This window comes from Pollachius pollachius, assembly GCF_949987615.1.
Source record: "Pollachius pollachius genome assembly, chromosome: 12".
Taxonomy (NCBI): domain Eukaryota; kingdom Metazoa; phylum Chordata; class Actinopteri; order Gadiformes; family Gadidae; genus Pollachius; species Pollachius pollachius.
Genome location: NC_136945.1, coordinates 19,918,366 through 19,934,657, shown reverse-complemented (window position 1 = coordinate 19,934,657; position 16,292 = coordinate 19,918,366). Strand labels below are relative to the sequence as shown.

General features: G+C 51.0%; 2 protein-coding genes across 2 annotated transcripts in view; both read right to left on the bottom strand.

The window, feature by feature from the left end:
- Positions 1 to 8,748, bottom strand: LOC307083830 (T-complex protein 11-like protein 1). The gene is made up of 10 exons (XM_079747833.1): positions 8,624 to 8,748; positions 8,400 to 8,492; positions 8,070 to 8,202; positions 7,848 to 7,968; positions 5,362 to 5,582; positions 4,809 to 4,945; positions 3,722 to 3,903; positions 3,133 to 3,314; positions 2,279 to 2,451; positions 1 to 263 (listed from the first exon to the last, which is right to left on the bottom strand). Exons 2-10 carry the CDS (start codon positions 8,473 to 8,475, stop codon positions 31 to 33), a joined length of 1,458 nt encoding a protein of 485 aa, XP_079603959.1. The 5' UTR covers positions 8,476 to 8,492; positions 8,624 to 8,748; the 3' UTR covers positions 1 to 30.
- Positions 8,749 to 9,758: 1,010 nt separating this feature from the next.
- LOC307083748 (polyhomeotic-like protein 2) overlaps positions 9,759 to 16,292 on the bottom strand; it is a 34,088-nt gene continuing 27,554 nt past the window's right edge. The window contains exons 11-15 of the mRNA XM_079747701.1: positions 15,944 to 16,073; positions 14,007 to 14,118; positions 13,168 to 13,282; positions 11,846 to 12,227; positions 9,759 to 11,284 (exon numbers count right to left, since the gene is read on the bottom strand). Of these exons, the coding sequence (XP_079603827.1) occupies positions 11,130 to 11,284; positions 11,846 to 12,227; positions 13,168 to 13,282; positions 14,007 to 14,118; positions 15,944 to 16,073 (894 nt within the window). The 3' untranslated portion in view covers positions 9,759 to 11,129. The remainder of the gene's footprint in view (positions 11,285 to 11,845; positions 12,228 to 13,167; positions 13,283 to 14,006; positions 14,119 to 15,943; positions 16,074 to 16,292) is intronic.

The window sequence follows — 16,292 nt, the reverse complement described above, 5'->3', positions numbered from 1 at the left end:
CCCCCCCCCAGGACAGGGGGGACCGGAGGTCTAGCGCCCCACCTCCCTGCCCTCCTCCCCCCGGGGGGGGAACAGCAGCCCCCTGAGGACGGGGGCGTAGTGGGGGCCGAACACCGACCGGTTGAAGTGGACCAGCCGGCTGAAGCGGGCCCCCAGCTCCTCCAGATCGGGCCCCTGGGGGCCCAGCATGGCGGGAGGGTCTGGGGCCTTCCTGCCTGGGCCAGCCTCCAGCGTCGCCTGCAGGAAACCCTGAACCCGCTCCCCTGTGGGACGGAGGAGGGAGCCACTGAGAGGGGGGCCGGGTGTGTGTGTGTGTGTGTGTGTGTGTGTGTGTGTGTGTGTGTGTGTGTGTGTGTGTGCGTGTGTGCTTATTTTTTATGTGTATGCACGTGTTTAAGTCTGTGGGTATATATGTGCATGCGTTTGTGTTCTTATGCGTTGTGTATTTATGTGTGTGTATCTGGGTTTGTATGCTTGTCTGTATGTGTACACGTGTCAGTTTGTGTGTGTGTGTGTGTTTGTGTGTATCTGTGCGTGTGTATGTGTGCTTGTGTTTGTGTGCGTGAGCGTGTGTGTATTTACGTGTTTGTATCTGTGTTTGTGTGTGTTTGTACGTGTGTGTGTTTGTATGTGTATGTGTGTATCTGTGTTTGTGTGTATCTGTGTTAATGTGTTTGGTGTGTATCTGTGTGTGTCTGTATGTGTGTTTATGTGTGTGTGTGTGTGTGTGTGTGTTTCGCCTGCAGCAGAGCACATCAAAATAATTGCCTAAAATAACGAATAGGAACGTGACTGTGATGTAAAAAGTCTGTGGCATCTAAAACGCATCTCTGGCTGCGACTCTAAATATACCATAAATATATAAATAAACATATAAACACAGACACACAGAACTAAACACAAACAAATACAGAAAACCCAGCTAATGAATCAGCGCTATAAAAAACGATTCAACCCAGTGTATAATTAGCACTCCGCGGCTAACTCAATCGTACACGGCGCCCTCTCTATAAATAGGGCTGCGGTCTCCTAGCAACAGCCCAAACAGCCTCCCAACGCCACGTCCTCCGCGCTGGGCGCCGCGTGATGGGTGTTGTGTGTTGTGCGTTCGCTGTGCGTTGTGCGTCGTGTGATGTGCGTCGTGCGTTGTGCGTTCGTTGTGCGTTGTGTATTGTGTGTTGTGCGTCGCGTGATGTGTGTTGTGCGTCGCGTGATGTGTGTTGTGCGTTGTGTGTTGTGCGTCATGTGTTGTGTGTTGTGTGTCGTGCGTTTTCCGTTGTGCACTGTGCGTTGTGTGTTTACCATCCCCCTCGCTATACGTTCCCCCCCCCTCCTCTCCGTGCCCTGTTGACTCTGAGGCTGTTGGTTAAGCTAACAAGAGTTCAGCGGTCCGTGTTAATATTGTATCGGCTCTGCCTCGGGCCCGTTGAGCCAGGGCATCAACAATGCATGTGTTCCCCCGCTTCTAAAAACCTCCATAGCCCCGAGCCCTCTGGGGGATAAGGTGCATTACTTTATGAAATATACATGGGTGGGGGGGGCGTCTGTGGCCGGGGCAGGGGGTGAAAGAGAGAGGGGGGAGGGCAGGGGGTGAAAGAGAGAGGGGGGAGGGCAGGGGGTGAAAGAGAGAGGGGGGAGGGCAGCATCAGCAGGTTACGCTGCGGCACCACCGCGGACGTAGCATAGCACTACACCACGCTGGGCAGCGCACTACGGAACCTACTGGCACTACGGCGTCTACTGGTTAGCATACCTGGTTAGCCTACCTGGTTAGCCTACCAGGTTAGCCTACCTGGAAAGCATGGTTAGCCTACCTGGTAGCATGGTTAGCCTACCAGGTTAGCCTCCTTGGTCAGGCTGATTAGCATTCCTGGTTAGCCTACGTGGATAGCATGGTTAGCCTACCCGGTTAGCCTACCAGGTTAGCCTCCCCGGTCAGGATGGTTAGCCTTCCTGGTTAGCCTGGTTAGCCTACCTGGCTAGCCTACCAGGTTAGCCTCCCTGGTCAGGATGGTTAGCCTTCCTGGTTAGCCTACCTGGTAAGCTTTTCTGATTAGCCTACTAGGTTAGCCTCCCCGGTCAGTATGGTTAGCATTCCTGGTTAGCCTGGTTAGCCTACCTGGTAAGCTTTTCTGGTTAGCCTACCAGGTTAGCCTCCCCGGTCAGGATGGTTAGCCTTCCTGGTTAGCCTACCAGGTTAGCCCACTAGCGGATTGAGCCCTGTCGTTCTGGCCCTTCAGTGATGGGAGGATTGAGTACAGCGTGTGTGACCTCTGACCTATGAGGGTCCGGATGGGGTTGGATGGTCTCCAGAGGTCTGCTATCTGGCCCCTCAGCGCGTCCTGGCCCTGCTGGGACAGCGGGGGCCCGCCCAGGGCCTCCAGGGCGGGGGCCACCAGGACCAGCACCTGCTCCCCTACAGCCTGCAGCGCCCCCTTCAGGTCGGCCTCCCTAAAGAGAAACACGGGTCAGACCCACTGAATCCAATGGATTCAGTGGGTCAGCCTCAGTTGGATCAGCCTGATCCAACTGAGGCTGATCCAACTGCCACATAATTCATTTTAGATTAAATGATGTTGCGTAATGTGTGTAAATATGTGTGTAAATGATATGATTTATAGATTATACAAACACATGTACTATCTAATTATTCAGCAGTCAAAATGTTAGCAAAATAATTTGTGAAACCATTTTTTGGGCTAACACTTTGACTGCTGCAAAATTATACATATATATATAAATAATTAAATGGTGAATAGGATAGAGACCGACATTTTTAATTTATTGATCTGTATCAATCTTACAATGTATTTCTTATGAAATTAAAATTCAAATGGGAATTATTCAGGGGGACGTTGGTTGTTATTTTAAGTCTATACCGTTGTGTTTCCCCCTCCCTCCCCGAGCTGCCCGGTGCGGCCAGGTGTCTGGGCCTCCGAGGCCTTATCGAATCAACACGCTCTGACAGGGCGTTTCTACGGAAACGGATAGAATGAGGTCAGCGCGATCCGCCGCGACAAGCTAGCCGCCTGCTGTCGCCCTCCGTCCGCCTCTTCCTCAAACAGTCCGTGTTCCCACGACGACGGGCCGTGCACACACACACACACATCACCTCGCCTCTCCGTCTCTTACCTGGCCTGGCTGCCCTCCAGCAGGGCAGCGATGGTCTGCTTGAGTTTACCTACAAACCCGGGCAGGGAGAGAACAGCGCCCCCGCACTGGGCGCTGGTCAGCAGCAGTACTGCAGCCTGCAGCGCCAGCAGGTCTACTCTCTGACCCAGTGTGTCCAAGCGGTCTCTGTCCATCAGCACAGTCTGTTGGAGGGAGAGGCGTGCTTACTCAGTGTATAGTTCAACCCAGAGCTGGGGTTAGACGTTTGTCGTTGTCACATCATCACAATACTATATGGCTTGAATACATCATAAATGCAGCTCATGCATACCAAACGACTATTTGGACTTTCAACAAATAGTATTTCAACATTCATTTTTATTCAGAGTAACATGCATTGAATTCAGGTACTTGATACCCTAAGGTACCCTTAATGACCAGATGTCCAGCTAGCCTGCTAGCCCAGGTTAGCCCATGCTAGCCCAGGTTAGCCCATGCTAGTCCAGCTAGCCTGTTAGCCCAGCGAGCCCAGGCTAGTCCAGCTAGCCGGTTAGCCCAGCGAGCCCAGGCTAGTCCTGCTAGCCTGCCAGTCCAGCTGGCCCGGACTAACCTCAGGGTAGCGGTGGTCCTGGGGGTCCCAGTGCAGCAGACCCATGTAGGCCCGGTTCAGGACGGCTGAGGGGCTAAGGGACCTCCGGCCCCCCGGGTCAGAGCCAGGGGGGCTGGGGGTCAGCGCGGCCCGCTCCTCCTGGGCGGCCCTCTGCAGCCAGGAGGAGGTGTGGTCCAGAGAACCTGGAGCAGGACCCCAGAGGAGAGGAGGACAGGGTTAGAGCACTACCACCAGGTCACCACTAGGGGGGGGTCCAGAGAACCTGGAGCAGGACCCCAGAGGAGAGGAGGACAGGGTTAGAGCACTACCACCAGGTCACCACTAGGGGGGGGTCCAGAGAACCTGGAGCAGGACCCCAGAGGAGAGGAGGACAGGGTTAGAGCACTACCACCAGGTCACCACTAGGGGGGGGGTCCAGAGAACCTGGAGCAGGACCCTAGAGGAGAGGAGGACAGGGTTAGAGCACTACCACCAGGTCACCACTAGGGGGGGTCCAGAGAACCTGGAGCAGGACCCCAGAGGAGAGGAGGACAGGGTTAGAGCACTACCACCAGGTCACCACTAGGGGGGGTCCAGAGAACCTGGAGCAGGACCCCAGAGGAGAGGAGGACAGGGTTAGAGCACTACCACCAGGTCACCACTAGGGGGGGTCCAGAGAACCTGGAGCAGGACCCCAGAGGAGAGGAGGACAGGGTTAGAGCACTACCACCAGGTCACCACTAGGGGGGGTCCAGAGAACCTGGAGCAGCGACCTCCCCCAAAACGACTTCACGATTGTACATAAGGAGGGGAGGGGGGGAATGAGAGGATTATCTGCTGCAATCTCATGGTTGACAAAGGCGAGAGAGAGAGAGAGAGAGAGAGAGAGAGAGAGAGAGAGACACAGACAGACAGACAGACAGACAGACAGACAGAGAGAGAGAGAGACACAGACAGACAGACAGAGACAGAGAGAGAGAGAGAGAGAGACAGAGAGAGAGAGAGAGGGAGGGAGAGAGAGAGAGAGAGAGAGAGAGAGAGAGAGAGAGAGAGGGAGACAGAAGCCCTGGTCATGGTGGTCCGCCTCCTACCCCCCCTCCGGCCTCACCCGGCTGTCTGTGGAGGAGCTCCTGGAACTTGGCTCTCTCGTAGGGGACGGCCTGCCGGGCGAGGTGCGGCCGCAGGCTGAGCAGCGTGAAGTTCACCATGTCCTTCTTCATCAGCTCCAGCACCCGCAGCACCTCCCTGAGGAGCAGAGGAGGAGGAGGAGGAGGGGGAGGAGGGGGAGCAGGAAGAGGAGGAGGAGGAGGAGGAGGAGCAGGAAGAGGAGGGGGGGGGAGGAGGAGGAGGAGGAGGAGGGGGAGGAGGAGGAGGAGGAGGAGGGGGAGCAGGAAGAGGAGGAGGAGGAGGAGGAGGAGGAGGAGGAGGAGGAAGAGAAGGAAGAGGAGGAGCAGGAGGAGTCAAACTAAAGTATTCAGTTTATGATGATCCATGGATAAAATATTCAAATTCCTCAAGCATCAAGCAGCAAACGTTCTATGGTATTTATAGTTGATGAATGACTTCAACGATTAATCGATTAACAAACTGAGATCAACTTCCTGTAGACTAATGGATGAGCTCGGGGGTCCGAGCTCATCTGGGCTTGCGTGACCCCTGACCTGAAAAGGTCCACGGGGTCGGTGAGGAGCCTCAGCGACCGGATCTCGGGGTCCCGGACGGGGGCGCACAGGCCTGCCATGGTGGAGGTGATGAAGGCGGCCAGCCGCTGGAGGTCCAGGGACCCGCGGTCCACCTGCTGCTGGATCAGCTCCAGGTCCAGCACCTGGTCGAGCTGGGCCCTTAGCCCCACGTGGGCGGGCAGCAGCAGGGACAGCAGCATCTGGAGGGGGACCCCCCGACCGGGGGTTAGTCTCAGCGCGACACAAACTAGAACTAGACGTCTTCTAACAGGCACAGGGCGGCATTCAGCTCAGGGGGTAGAGCGGGTGGGCTGGTAACCGGAAGGTTGCTAGTTCGAGCCCCGGCTCCTCCTAGTGTGGAGGTGTTCCTGAGCAAGGCGCCTCACCCTGACAAGCTGGCTGTCGGCCTGTGTGGGTGACTCCGCTGTCGGTGCGTGAATGGGTGAATGTGAGGCAATATTGTAAAGCGCTGTGTGACACATTGTGTTACCCCCCACCCCCCTCTAATGCAGATATACACATTTATGTATGTCGTACTTCCTTGCATTTAAAATGAGCACTTACAAAATATAGTACGGTATTGTTTAGCATCTTATCCTAGCTGTCTTTGTTGTGTACGGGGAATTGGTTAACCTAGTGATTGTTAGAGCTTGGCACTTGGTTCTATGGACATCCTTACTGCACCGACAGCGATATATTGTTGTTACTCTTTCTTCTGACAAATGTACTTATTGTAAGTCGCTTTGGATAAAAAAACGTTCGCTAAATGCCCTGAATGTCAATGTGTGAAAATGTAAATGTTTCATATGCAGGGTTCTTTGTGCTATAGATCCCTTCGTGGTATAGAACCCTGCCTGTTTCATATGACGGGTTCCTAACTCTAAAGGGAACTTTAGGATGAAGAACCCTGCCTGTTTCTTATGACAGGTTCCTAACTCTAAAGGGAACTTTAGAATGAAGAACCCTGCCTGTTTCTTATGCAGGTTGTGTTGTCTGGAGTTAGGAGCAGGACTTGAGGTAGAATCTGGACTGCATATTGGTAGATCCTAATGTCCTCAGAGAGAGAAGTGGAACTAAATGACTTCTTCGCTGTTCAGGTCATGTTTGGGGATAATAGAAGAAACACCTCGATATTAGAAGAGCTTTAAAGGGCTTGGTGGCAAGTCTAAAGAGCTCCTGCGTTTGTGTGTGTGTGTGCGTGGGTGTTTGTTTCTGTGTGTGTGTGTGTGTGTGTGTGTTTGTTTCTGTTTGTGTGTGTGTGTGTGTGTGTGTGTGTTTGTTTCTGTGTGTGTGTTTGTTTCTGCATGTGTGTTTGTGTATTTCTGTATCTCTGTGTGTTACTGTAAGTGTGTATGTGTGTGTGTGTTTCTGTAAGTGTGTGTGTGTGTGTGTGTGTGTGTGTGTGTTTGTGTGCGTGCGTGTGCGTGTGTGTTTGTGTATCTCTGTAAGTGTGTGTCTCTGTAAGTGTGTGTGTGTGTCTCTGTAAGTGTGTGTGTGTACGGTTGTGTGCGTGTGTGTGTGTGTGTGCATGCACGTGTGTGTGTAATGAGACCAGGTAGCAGCTGTAGAGAGAGAGTTTGAGCTTCTAGCTAAGATGATCCTAATTAATGGAAACATCTGTCGTGGCAGGTGCCCGCTCCGTAAACACGCGGTCACATGACCGCCTCAGTCACATGACCCACTGTCAGCCACTTTAAATAGAACCATTAACCCCAGGTCCCACCATCTGCAGTGGAAATGTTGTTGTTTGCTGTTGGTTTGTTTGTTTGTGTGGGCCTCTATGTTGGAGTGTTTTTAGGATTTCATGTAAATAAATGTCTACTAGGTCACTATCTTACTAAAATGAGGCAACACATGGGCATTGAGCCTGTGGCCCGCTGATGAAAGCGCTTGCATTTGCAGTATTATGAATGTAACCAACTGGGTCACGGTGGCGCTATGGGAGCCACACCGCTCATCACCAGAGGGGGCGCCAAACACAACGAAACGGAGCTCTTTGAGTTCGCCACTTCAATGCCTTCCTCAAAATTACATAACTGAATATAAATCACAAATTATACAATACGTTTGGCAGCTGCATAATAATATCTCAAACTGAACTGCAAGGGGGTCAGCCCCTCTAAACTTTTCCATGGTCGTGGAAAGTTGTTTCTTAAAGTTGTTATTAACATGTAATCCTGCCGAGGAGCTCTTCAAAAGGGGCCAAGGGCCAATTCCTCTTCAAACATCCTCATCGAAATATATATCACTAAACTCACAATAAACTCACTAAAATCAGATTGAAAAGACTGCTCCTGTCGATCGGGTAACCGTCCATAGGAAATAAGATAAGAAGAAAACACTTTATTTAACCTCTGAAGGAAAACGCAGGTACTAGCTTATAACATGCATTTAAAGCAGGAGGCGTGTGGGAGAGACGCTCCATGACACTGAGCTGTGAATAGTGAGGACCAGGCGGGACTCACCGTCTTCACCTCCCGGAGCAGCGCGACGGCCTGGCGGTGGTTGGGGGGGCTGCTCTCCAGCTGCTCCCGCAGGACGTCCCAGAAGGCCCGGTGCACCATCTCCGCCACCCGGCCCTCCAGACTGCCGCGGGAACACGACAAACATCAGAAACCATTCAAACCGTGAGTTATTGATTATGATAATTTTCAGAATGCGTTTATTCGGGTGTTTATTCATCGTGCCTGTCCTTGGGGGGGCTGGAGGATTTGAAACGGAAGTCTTGGTTGACAACGATTTCGTGCGCGAGGCTGAGGTTTGAAACGCAACTCTGTAATTCCATCAGATGGGACAAGGAGACGTTCTGGGGTGGGCTGCCTGAGAAGAGACGGATCAACACACGCACACGCGCACGCGCAAACACACACACACACACACATACAAACGCACACACAGGCACGCACGCACGCACACACGCACATAAAGACACGCAAGAGGGGGGATAAGCGTTAAGCCAAATATCTAATCTTCCTCAAATAGGATCCATAAATAGTGAGGCTGACTAAGTGGATTACCTGCCGGGGACTCGAGCTCCTCCAGGCGGGGGACGTCCGTGGGCTCGTCCGCCTGTTCCTCCCTGTGATTCGGCATTGCGGCTGCAACAGGCTCTGATAAACAATGGACCGATACACGCGTTTAAATTAACTATGTCGAGCATGGGTGCACAATACACCTTTGAGTCAATACAGTTTGTATTGCAATAAAACGTCTAAAATAGCTTTTTTAACAGCTTACTTACCAAACACTGACTTTGAGAGGAATGGATCTAATCAACAATCAAACCATGGAAATTACACATTTGCATTTAAGGGGAAGTCACAGGTTGAGGTGTAACGTCAACATGGGATTTAACTGAGATGTTTGAGGCGGACGATTTAAAACAACATCCGCGCTGGAGTTTAAAAAACGGGCCAAACCATTCGGACCAATGACAGTCCGGACCGGGTACAACAGCCGGGGATTTTGGTTTCAACTTGCATTTCTAAGCGAACGAAAGAGAATTCAAAGACATTCAGTTCATTGCAGGTTTGCAGCAACACTCGTTGAAGTGAAATGCTGATTATCTTAATATCACACATTTCCCGAGAATGGTTCAGTCCAAAGTTGAATCAAAACAGTGGGCGTGTCTCCAGTGTGCACCTCAGCCTCCGCCCCCCGCCCCCCTTTTTTATGTAAGATCAAGAATGTTCACGACAAGTTGTTCCTCTTTCAGCACAGATCTGTTGTGAAACCGTGGAACAATGCGGTACTATCTGGTCTATTGAACCGTCGAACGGAGCTAAACTGAAGGCCTAGGTCCTGTCAGGGCTGGAGTTTTCCTCCATCATAGTATAATGATCACGAATAACTATGAAGTATGTAGAAGAATAACTAAATGAAAATAACTTTGATGAAACTGTATGAATAGGTCCTGTCAGGGCTGGATTTTTCCTCCATCATAGTATAATGATCACGAATAACTATGAAACAGATCATTTTGTAATTCTATCGTGTACAATAATGTGGAGCCTTGATTTGTTAAATGATCGGTTATTTTAATAGTTCCCTGATGTCTCTTAGAACATTGAATGGTTAGTGATTAGACTAACCTCGTTCTTATAGCAGGGATTCTTAATTGCTACCTACACTAATCTGAATCTCAATGTACCGGTATATTAAAAGGTTTATGTAGGTCATGTTGTGGGTTATATTTGTAGATCTTTGGTACTTGTTTCTATGTTACCTGTTCATTGTAGGCTACACAATAAAGTATGATGGTTAATTGTAATGTTTAAATTTGCACTTACAACTTGCTTAGACTTGCTCCACCCGTTATGACGAGTTATACATACTCATTTTAAATAACACAGACACAAGGAGAAGAGGGTTTTTTTGCAGATTATTTTATCATTGAAAAATGTGTAAGAAATATTTCCTTTGATAATTACAAGCATCTGACAAAAGCCTCATATAGAAAACAAAACCATAAGCCTTTCATTACGGTCACAAAACACATATATAAAAAACAAACGAAACATTACAAATATCCGCCAAGCTATAGTATGTACATAATTGCATATTTTATAATATTAACATTTAAAAAAAAGAACGATACAAAAACAGAAAGACAAACGATAACTTAGAAAGCGAACGCCGCTCACGAGCCGCGACGTACGGACGCCACGTTCAGAGGTCACATGACACCCCGTCTCGAAGCCTCACACAACCGCCACACACGAGCAAGTGCTAAAAGTAGCGCCGTGTCAAAACGGGCCCACGCGCACACACACACACACACACACACACACACACACAAACAAACAAACAAAGGCTTCATTGATAATAAGAGCTTCTCTGACACGCCGGGAATAAATAAAAACAAAAAATGATGATCGATTCTAGAAAAGAAAATGGGGGGCAGACATTTTTTTGAGAAGCGCGGCGCTGAACTCGAGAGGAGGCGATACGTATTCAGGACGTCGCTCTGCCGAGGTTATTCTGACAGCGGAGCGTCTGCTGAACAAACGCGGGAGGGGTTTCGCACTTCTTCTCCCCTCCCGCTCTGATCCACACAACACACACCGTACCGAAATAGCAATTACTGCATCAACGCGCTCCTCCTTCAAGGGGCATGCCCCCCCCACTGCCCCCCGGGGAGCCTCTCCTCCGCTCTGAACCGGTCGTCACCCCGACGGGGGTTCACCGCCGTCTACACGTCCCCTCGTACAATTATTGCATTGAAAACCAAATCCATTATTTTCCGTTAAGTTCAAAACACAAACCTTTCTCTAGCGCTCCGAAGCGCCGCGGTTAGGCCGAGTCATCGCGTTGGGTCACGTGATCGCGGTTTTAAAAACGTGATCGGAAAGTTCTTAATGTCGACCGCGCCCCCCCCCCCCCCCCCTTATCCTTCGACGTTCCCGCTCCCCTGCCGATTTCACCGCACGACCGAAAGAACGCCGGGTTTCCGGAGAACCGCCGTTCCTTCCTCCGATCAATCCGGGACAAACGGCGCGGCGACGTTGTTGAAAACACCCTGCCCTTCCTCAGACCTCCCACCTCCTCTTCCTCAGGACGAACCCCGACCTCCGTGCCACGACCACGCAGACAGGCCTGGTCCGAACCGGGGGGCCGCTCCCACGTCACGTCCTCGCCGGCAGGCTCTCTCTCTCTCTCTCTCCCCTCCCACTCATCCCTGCCTCGCTCGCCCACCAGCACACAAGGACACACGAGACACGACCCCCCGGGGTGGCCGGGGCCGCCTGCTAGGAGTCCTTAAGCATGTTGATGCGGGCGTAGATCTTGAGGGCGGGGCCCAGCTTGATGTTCATGGTGCTCATCAGGTGGTCCTCCTTCAGCAGCAGCAGGGCCTGCCCGTCGATCTCCTGGGACCGGAACTCGTCCGCAATCTCCTGGCAGCCTGCGAGGGGAACAGACCCGTCACTGACCTGATCCACCCTCTCCGTCGTTTTAAAAGGGGACATATTGTACCACCAGGCGGGAGTGGGGTTAGCCGTTACAAGCCGTTCTGAAAATCGGCCTCTTCTGACATCACTAGTGGGCGTGTTCACCTAGGTGTGTGCTGGATAGATGAGCAACGTTTGCTACAGTCCACTGGGTAGGCCGGTAGACTGATCTATCCAGAACACATCTAGGTTGATACGCCCCCTTGTGTTGTCAGAGGAGGCAGAATTTGGTGGTATAATGTGTCACCTTTAATACCTCATGTAGTGTATCATCTGGCGACATGCGAATCCTAATGTGCACTGCTCATAAAGGATGGCCGGACATCGCCAAAACCATTCACAAATATCAGGCTCCAAGGGGGCGTGGCCAAGGGGCGTCGCCAAGGGGGCGTCGCCAAGGGGGTGTCGCCAAGGGGCACGGCCCAAAGACGAGGTCCCCTGCGGATCCCATTGGACAGACTGACAACCAATTACAGAGCGACCCAAACCCTTCAGCGTTCGGAGCCCCCACTGACCGGGCAGGGAGCGGATGAACTCGGACACCTCCTCCACGTTCCACTTGGTGGGGTCGCAGGGCAGGAAGTGGCGAGGGGACGCACCGCCGCCACCGCCGCCGCGGCGGTCCAGGTCCCGGGCTTCGAGGACCTCGGGGTCCGACCCGCGGCCGGACTGCCGGAGGACGCGGGCGGAGGAGGCGGCGGCGGGCGGGGCCGCCGGCGGGGGCCCGTTGGCGGGGGCCGGGGCCGGGGGCCCGGAGCTGGCGGCGGACAGCGGGGACGGGGGCTCCTCGTAGCTGGACATGTCGGAGCAGGGCGTGGAGCCGTCCTGGCTGGGCTGGGAGGCGTGGGGGGACGACACCGAGCCGCCCTGCGTCTGGTGGGGGGACGGGGGGGACTTCTGGGGGACACGGGGGGGAGAGAGGGGGGAGTGAGGGGGGAGTACTGCACACTTTGTGGTGTGTAGGGTCATCCCCAGGGCACCGGGCTGAAAGCAACACGCACGCACGCACGCACGCACACACACACACACGCACGCACAAAGACACACACGCACACAGACACACACTCACACAAAGACACACACTCACACAAAGACACACACACACACACACACACACACACACTAGCCGACCACCACATTGTCCCAATCTCGGCCGGGGCCAAACACAGGCCAGACGACCGCAGCGCCGATAGGCTCGCGTTGGTGAGTGATGAGTCACCAGGCGCCTCTAGACCAATCAGAAATAAGCGTAATAAAATGGTGATTCCGTGATAGTTTGGTTCCTTTTCATGTCGTGTCACTTGCCCCCCCCATTTCCCATTAGGGATTAATAAAGTGCGTCTTATCTCTTCCAGGAAACACCGTAAGAGTTCTGTTAATCCGAGTCATTATACAAGCAGCCGAGTCAGCGCCTCGCGACATTGGAAGGTTAATGGAAAAGAGGAAACTGAGTGAGAAGAAGCTGAATAATCTATGAAGCCGCCGGGAAGTGCAAAGAGGACACTTCTGATCAGAGGGGGATAGGGAACTTATTACCACAACAACAGTACACAGTGTGTGTGTTTGTGTGTGTGTGTGTGTGTGTGTGTGTGTGTGTGTGTGTGTGTGTGTGTGTGTGTGTACGTGTGTGTGTGTACACGTGTGTATATATGTGTGTGCGTGTGTGTATGTGTTTGCTTGTGTGTGTGCGTTCAAGAAGTTGGATTTGTGAAACGGAACGAAGTTCAGCAGAGTCCTATTTCATCAACCGATTCTCACATGAGCAAAAGTAGAAGATGCATAAAGAGCCAGTGAAAGGACGAGATGTAGACACGCGTGTGTCGAGGGGGGTCCGTACCCGTTTCTTGGCCTCGCTGGCGGGCCGGGCCTGGGTCCTCTTGCGCCAGTGGTTGGTGGGTTTGCTCCGCTCCGGACGGAAGAGCCCCATCCTCTTGGAACAGCCCACGTTGTACCTGTCAAACACAAACACACAATCTACTTGAAGGACCGCCCCGGAGCAATGCACACCCTACTGTGAGGACGCCTCCCTTCTCCCCATCCCCTTTAGTCGTATGTTGTGCGCCCTGACACTTAATGTACGCACTTATTGTATGTCGTACGTACTGACACTTGAAAATAGTACTTTGCATCGTGTAGCATCTTATCCTAGTGGTCTTTGTTGTATACGGGGAATGGGTTAACGTAGCGATTGGTAGTGCTTGGCACCTGGTTCTTTAAACATCCTTACTGTACCGACAGAGATATATTGTTTCACCCTCTTCTGACAAATGTACTTATTGTAATTCGCTTTGGGTAAAAGCGTCTGCAAAAGGCTCCATACCGGACCTTTCTGGGCTTTCAACACCTTACCACTCCAGTTATAAATACGCTCATCTCTATAATCAGATCCTCTGAAAAACTAAATAGAGTTTACATTAAATGATAAAGAGCAACGCTATAAAACTACACAGGAGAACACCTGGCTACAATCAACTCCAAATATAGTCTAATCTATATTTGAATAAGATGTAAATAATGTTAAAGGTGTTAAACCTTTAACATTATTTACATCTTATTAAAATAGGATTCAAACAAACATGTCTATTCAAGTTAACAATAAACAGCAGACAGGAACACAATCATCTGCTCCACATGAGATGTTTCCCCAGCGTTATGTGGACCCCACCCCGGACGTACCTCTTGGCACACACCACGGAGCAGAACCTCTTAGAGCCCTTGAACTTGTAGGCGAAGTCCACCCAGCCGCAGTACTCGCAGGTCAGCTTGGGTTCGTCCTCCTCCTCCTCGTCTGGAGGGGTGACACACACAGGGGTTATAACACACACACACACACACAAACACACACACAGGGGTTATAACACACACACACACAAACACACACACAGGGGTTATAACACACACACACACACACACACACACACAGGGTTACACACACACACACACACACACAGGGTTACACACACACACACACACACACAGGGTTACACACCCACACACACACACAGGGTTACACACACACACACACACAGGGTTACACACACACACACACACACACACACACACACACACACACAGGGCAAGAGGCCTCCCAACCACCTGCGCCAACGTGATGTTTTCACACATTCAACTTAATTCAGTGTCCACTAAATGACTTTGTTAATGCCAACCAAGAACCAGTAAGATGGGCAGTGCCGCCTAAAAGGAGATATTACCTTATTTTAGAATAGGTACGGTCCAACATTTTAGAACTAGGGAATCATTTGATTATATTCCTCTTAAAAATGGCAGGGTATCGTTGTCGCCAGACGGGGGTTAACGCCATGTAACCTTCCGACGGCGGCGTTGTCTGCTGGGCGAGCACATAGGAACACCGCTCGCTCCCTGAAGAACCAGGGGGCGCTGTCACACCAAAATTGTACCGGGGGCGAAAATTGTACCGCCTACGTAAGCCGCGTTCGAAACATTACGTCATCGTTCGACACGATTGTCCGTTGCCAGGCAGGTTTCAACATACATCCGCGCTCATGTTGCCAAAAGCGAAATAACATAATACAGATAACACTTGTTTTTACTTTATATTTGTATTGTATTGAATTTAGCTAGTAACAGAGTGTTTAAAGTGTATCATAGTCTAGCTAGCTTGTGTTAATACACTCAGTTTACTAGCTAAATGCGATTAAACAATTAAATACAATACAAATATAAAGTTAGCAACGCTAATAAATGTCATTTGTAAAATAAGTGTTATCTGTTTAATGTTATTTCGTCTTGTGACGCTCAATGAATGAGCTCGACTGTTCATGAACCTTCCTACGGCATCGTTCGACGCAATCGTCCGTTGCCAGGCAGGTTTGGAATTTTCGAACGCAGATTACGTAGGCGGTACTATTTTCGCCCCCGGTACAATTTTGGTGTGACAGCGCCATGAAGGTGGAGGTGTCACACAAAATTTGTACCAGGTGCCAAATTTGTACCGGGTACGTAATCCATACGTAATCCATTCCAAACCTGCCTGGCAACAGATGATCGCGGACGATCGCGTCGATTGACGTAGGAAGGTTCAAGAACATTCGCGGTTAAACACTCCTACACATTAAACACAGAGGTTACTAGCTAAATTCGATTAAACAATTAAATGCAATACAAATATAAAGTTAGGAACGCTAATAAATGTAATTTGTCACACCAAATTTGTACCGGGTACGTAATCCATACGTAATCCATTCCAAACCTGCCTGGCAACAGATGATCGCGGACGATCGCGTCGATTGACGTAGGAAGGTTCAAGAACATTCGCGAAGTCGTTCATTGAGCGCGACAAGACAGATAGCCCTAACTTTACAAATTACATTTATTAGCGTTCCTAACTTTATATTTGTATTGCATTTAATTGTTTAATCGAATTTAGCTAGTAACCTCTGTGTTTAATGTGTAGTAAACTGAGTGTTTAACCGCAAATGTTCTTGAACCGTCCTACGTCAATCGACGCGGTCGTCCGCGATCATCTGTTGCCAGGCAGGTTTGGAATGGATTACGTACCCGGTACAAATTTGGCACCCGGTACAAATTTGGTGTGACAGCGGCGCGATGTGTGTGGAGGGGGGATGTTGTACCGTGCTGGATTAGGTCATCGGGCTCAGAGTCCGTGTTGGCGGCGTGGCTGGCTGGGGTCTTGTCCGGGTCGTCCGACAGCTGGTGGTCCGACTTCCTGGGGCTGTGGATCAGGACTGGGAGACGCTCCACCTGGGGGAGGATCAGGAGGGGGGGGGGGGGGGGGGGGGGGCGTGAGCCACTGGAGAGACCACTAGGGGCACTGGTACCAGCACTACCAGGGGTGGAGCCATCAACAATCATAGCAGACCATTTTAAATGTACATCAAATGCTGCTATGCTATAATGAATGGGTTGTTTTGATTAATGATATAAAAAAACAGAAGGACTGTAACCTTATTTATTTATTTA

What these genes read in the sequence shown, in the direction of transcription:
- LOC307083830 (XM_079747833.1), bottom strand. Translation starts at nt 8,475, where the DNA reads ATGCCGAATCACAGGGAGGAACAGGCGGACGAGCCCACGGACGTCCCC. An exon ending in GGAGCTCGAGTCCCCGGCAG is followed by an intron (nt 8,203 to 8,399) that starts GTAATCCACTTA and finishes GTCTCTTCTCAG; the next exon opens with GCAGCCCACCCCAGAACGTC. An exon ending in CCCCATCCGGACCCTCATAG is followed by an intron (nt 264 to 2,278) that starts GTCAGAGGTCAC and finishes TCCGTCCCACAG; the next exon opens with GGGAGCGGGTTCAGGGTTTC.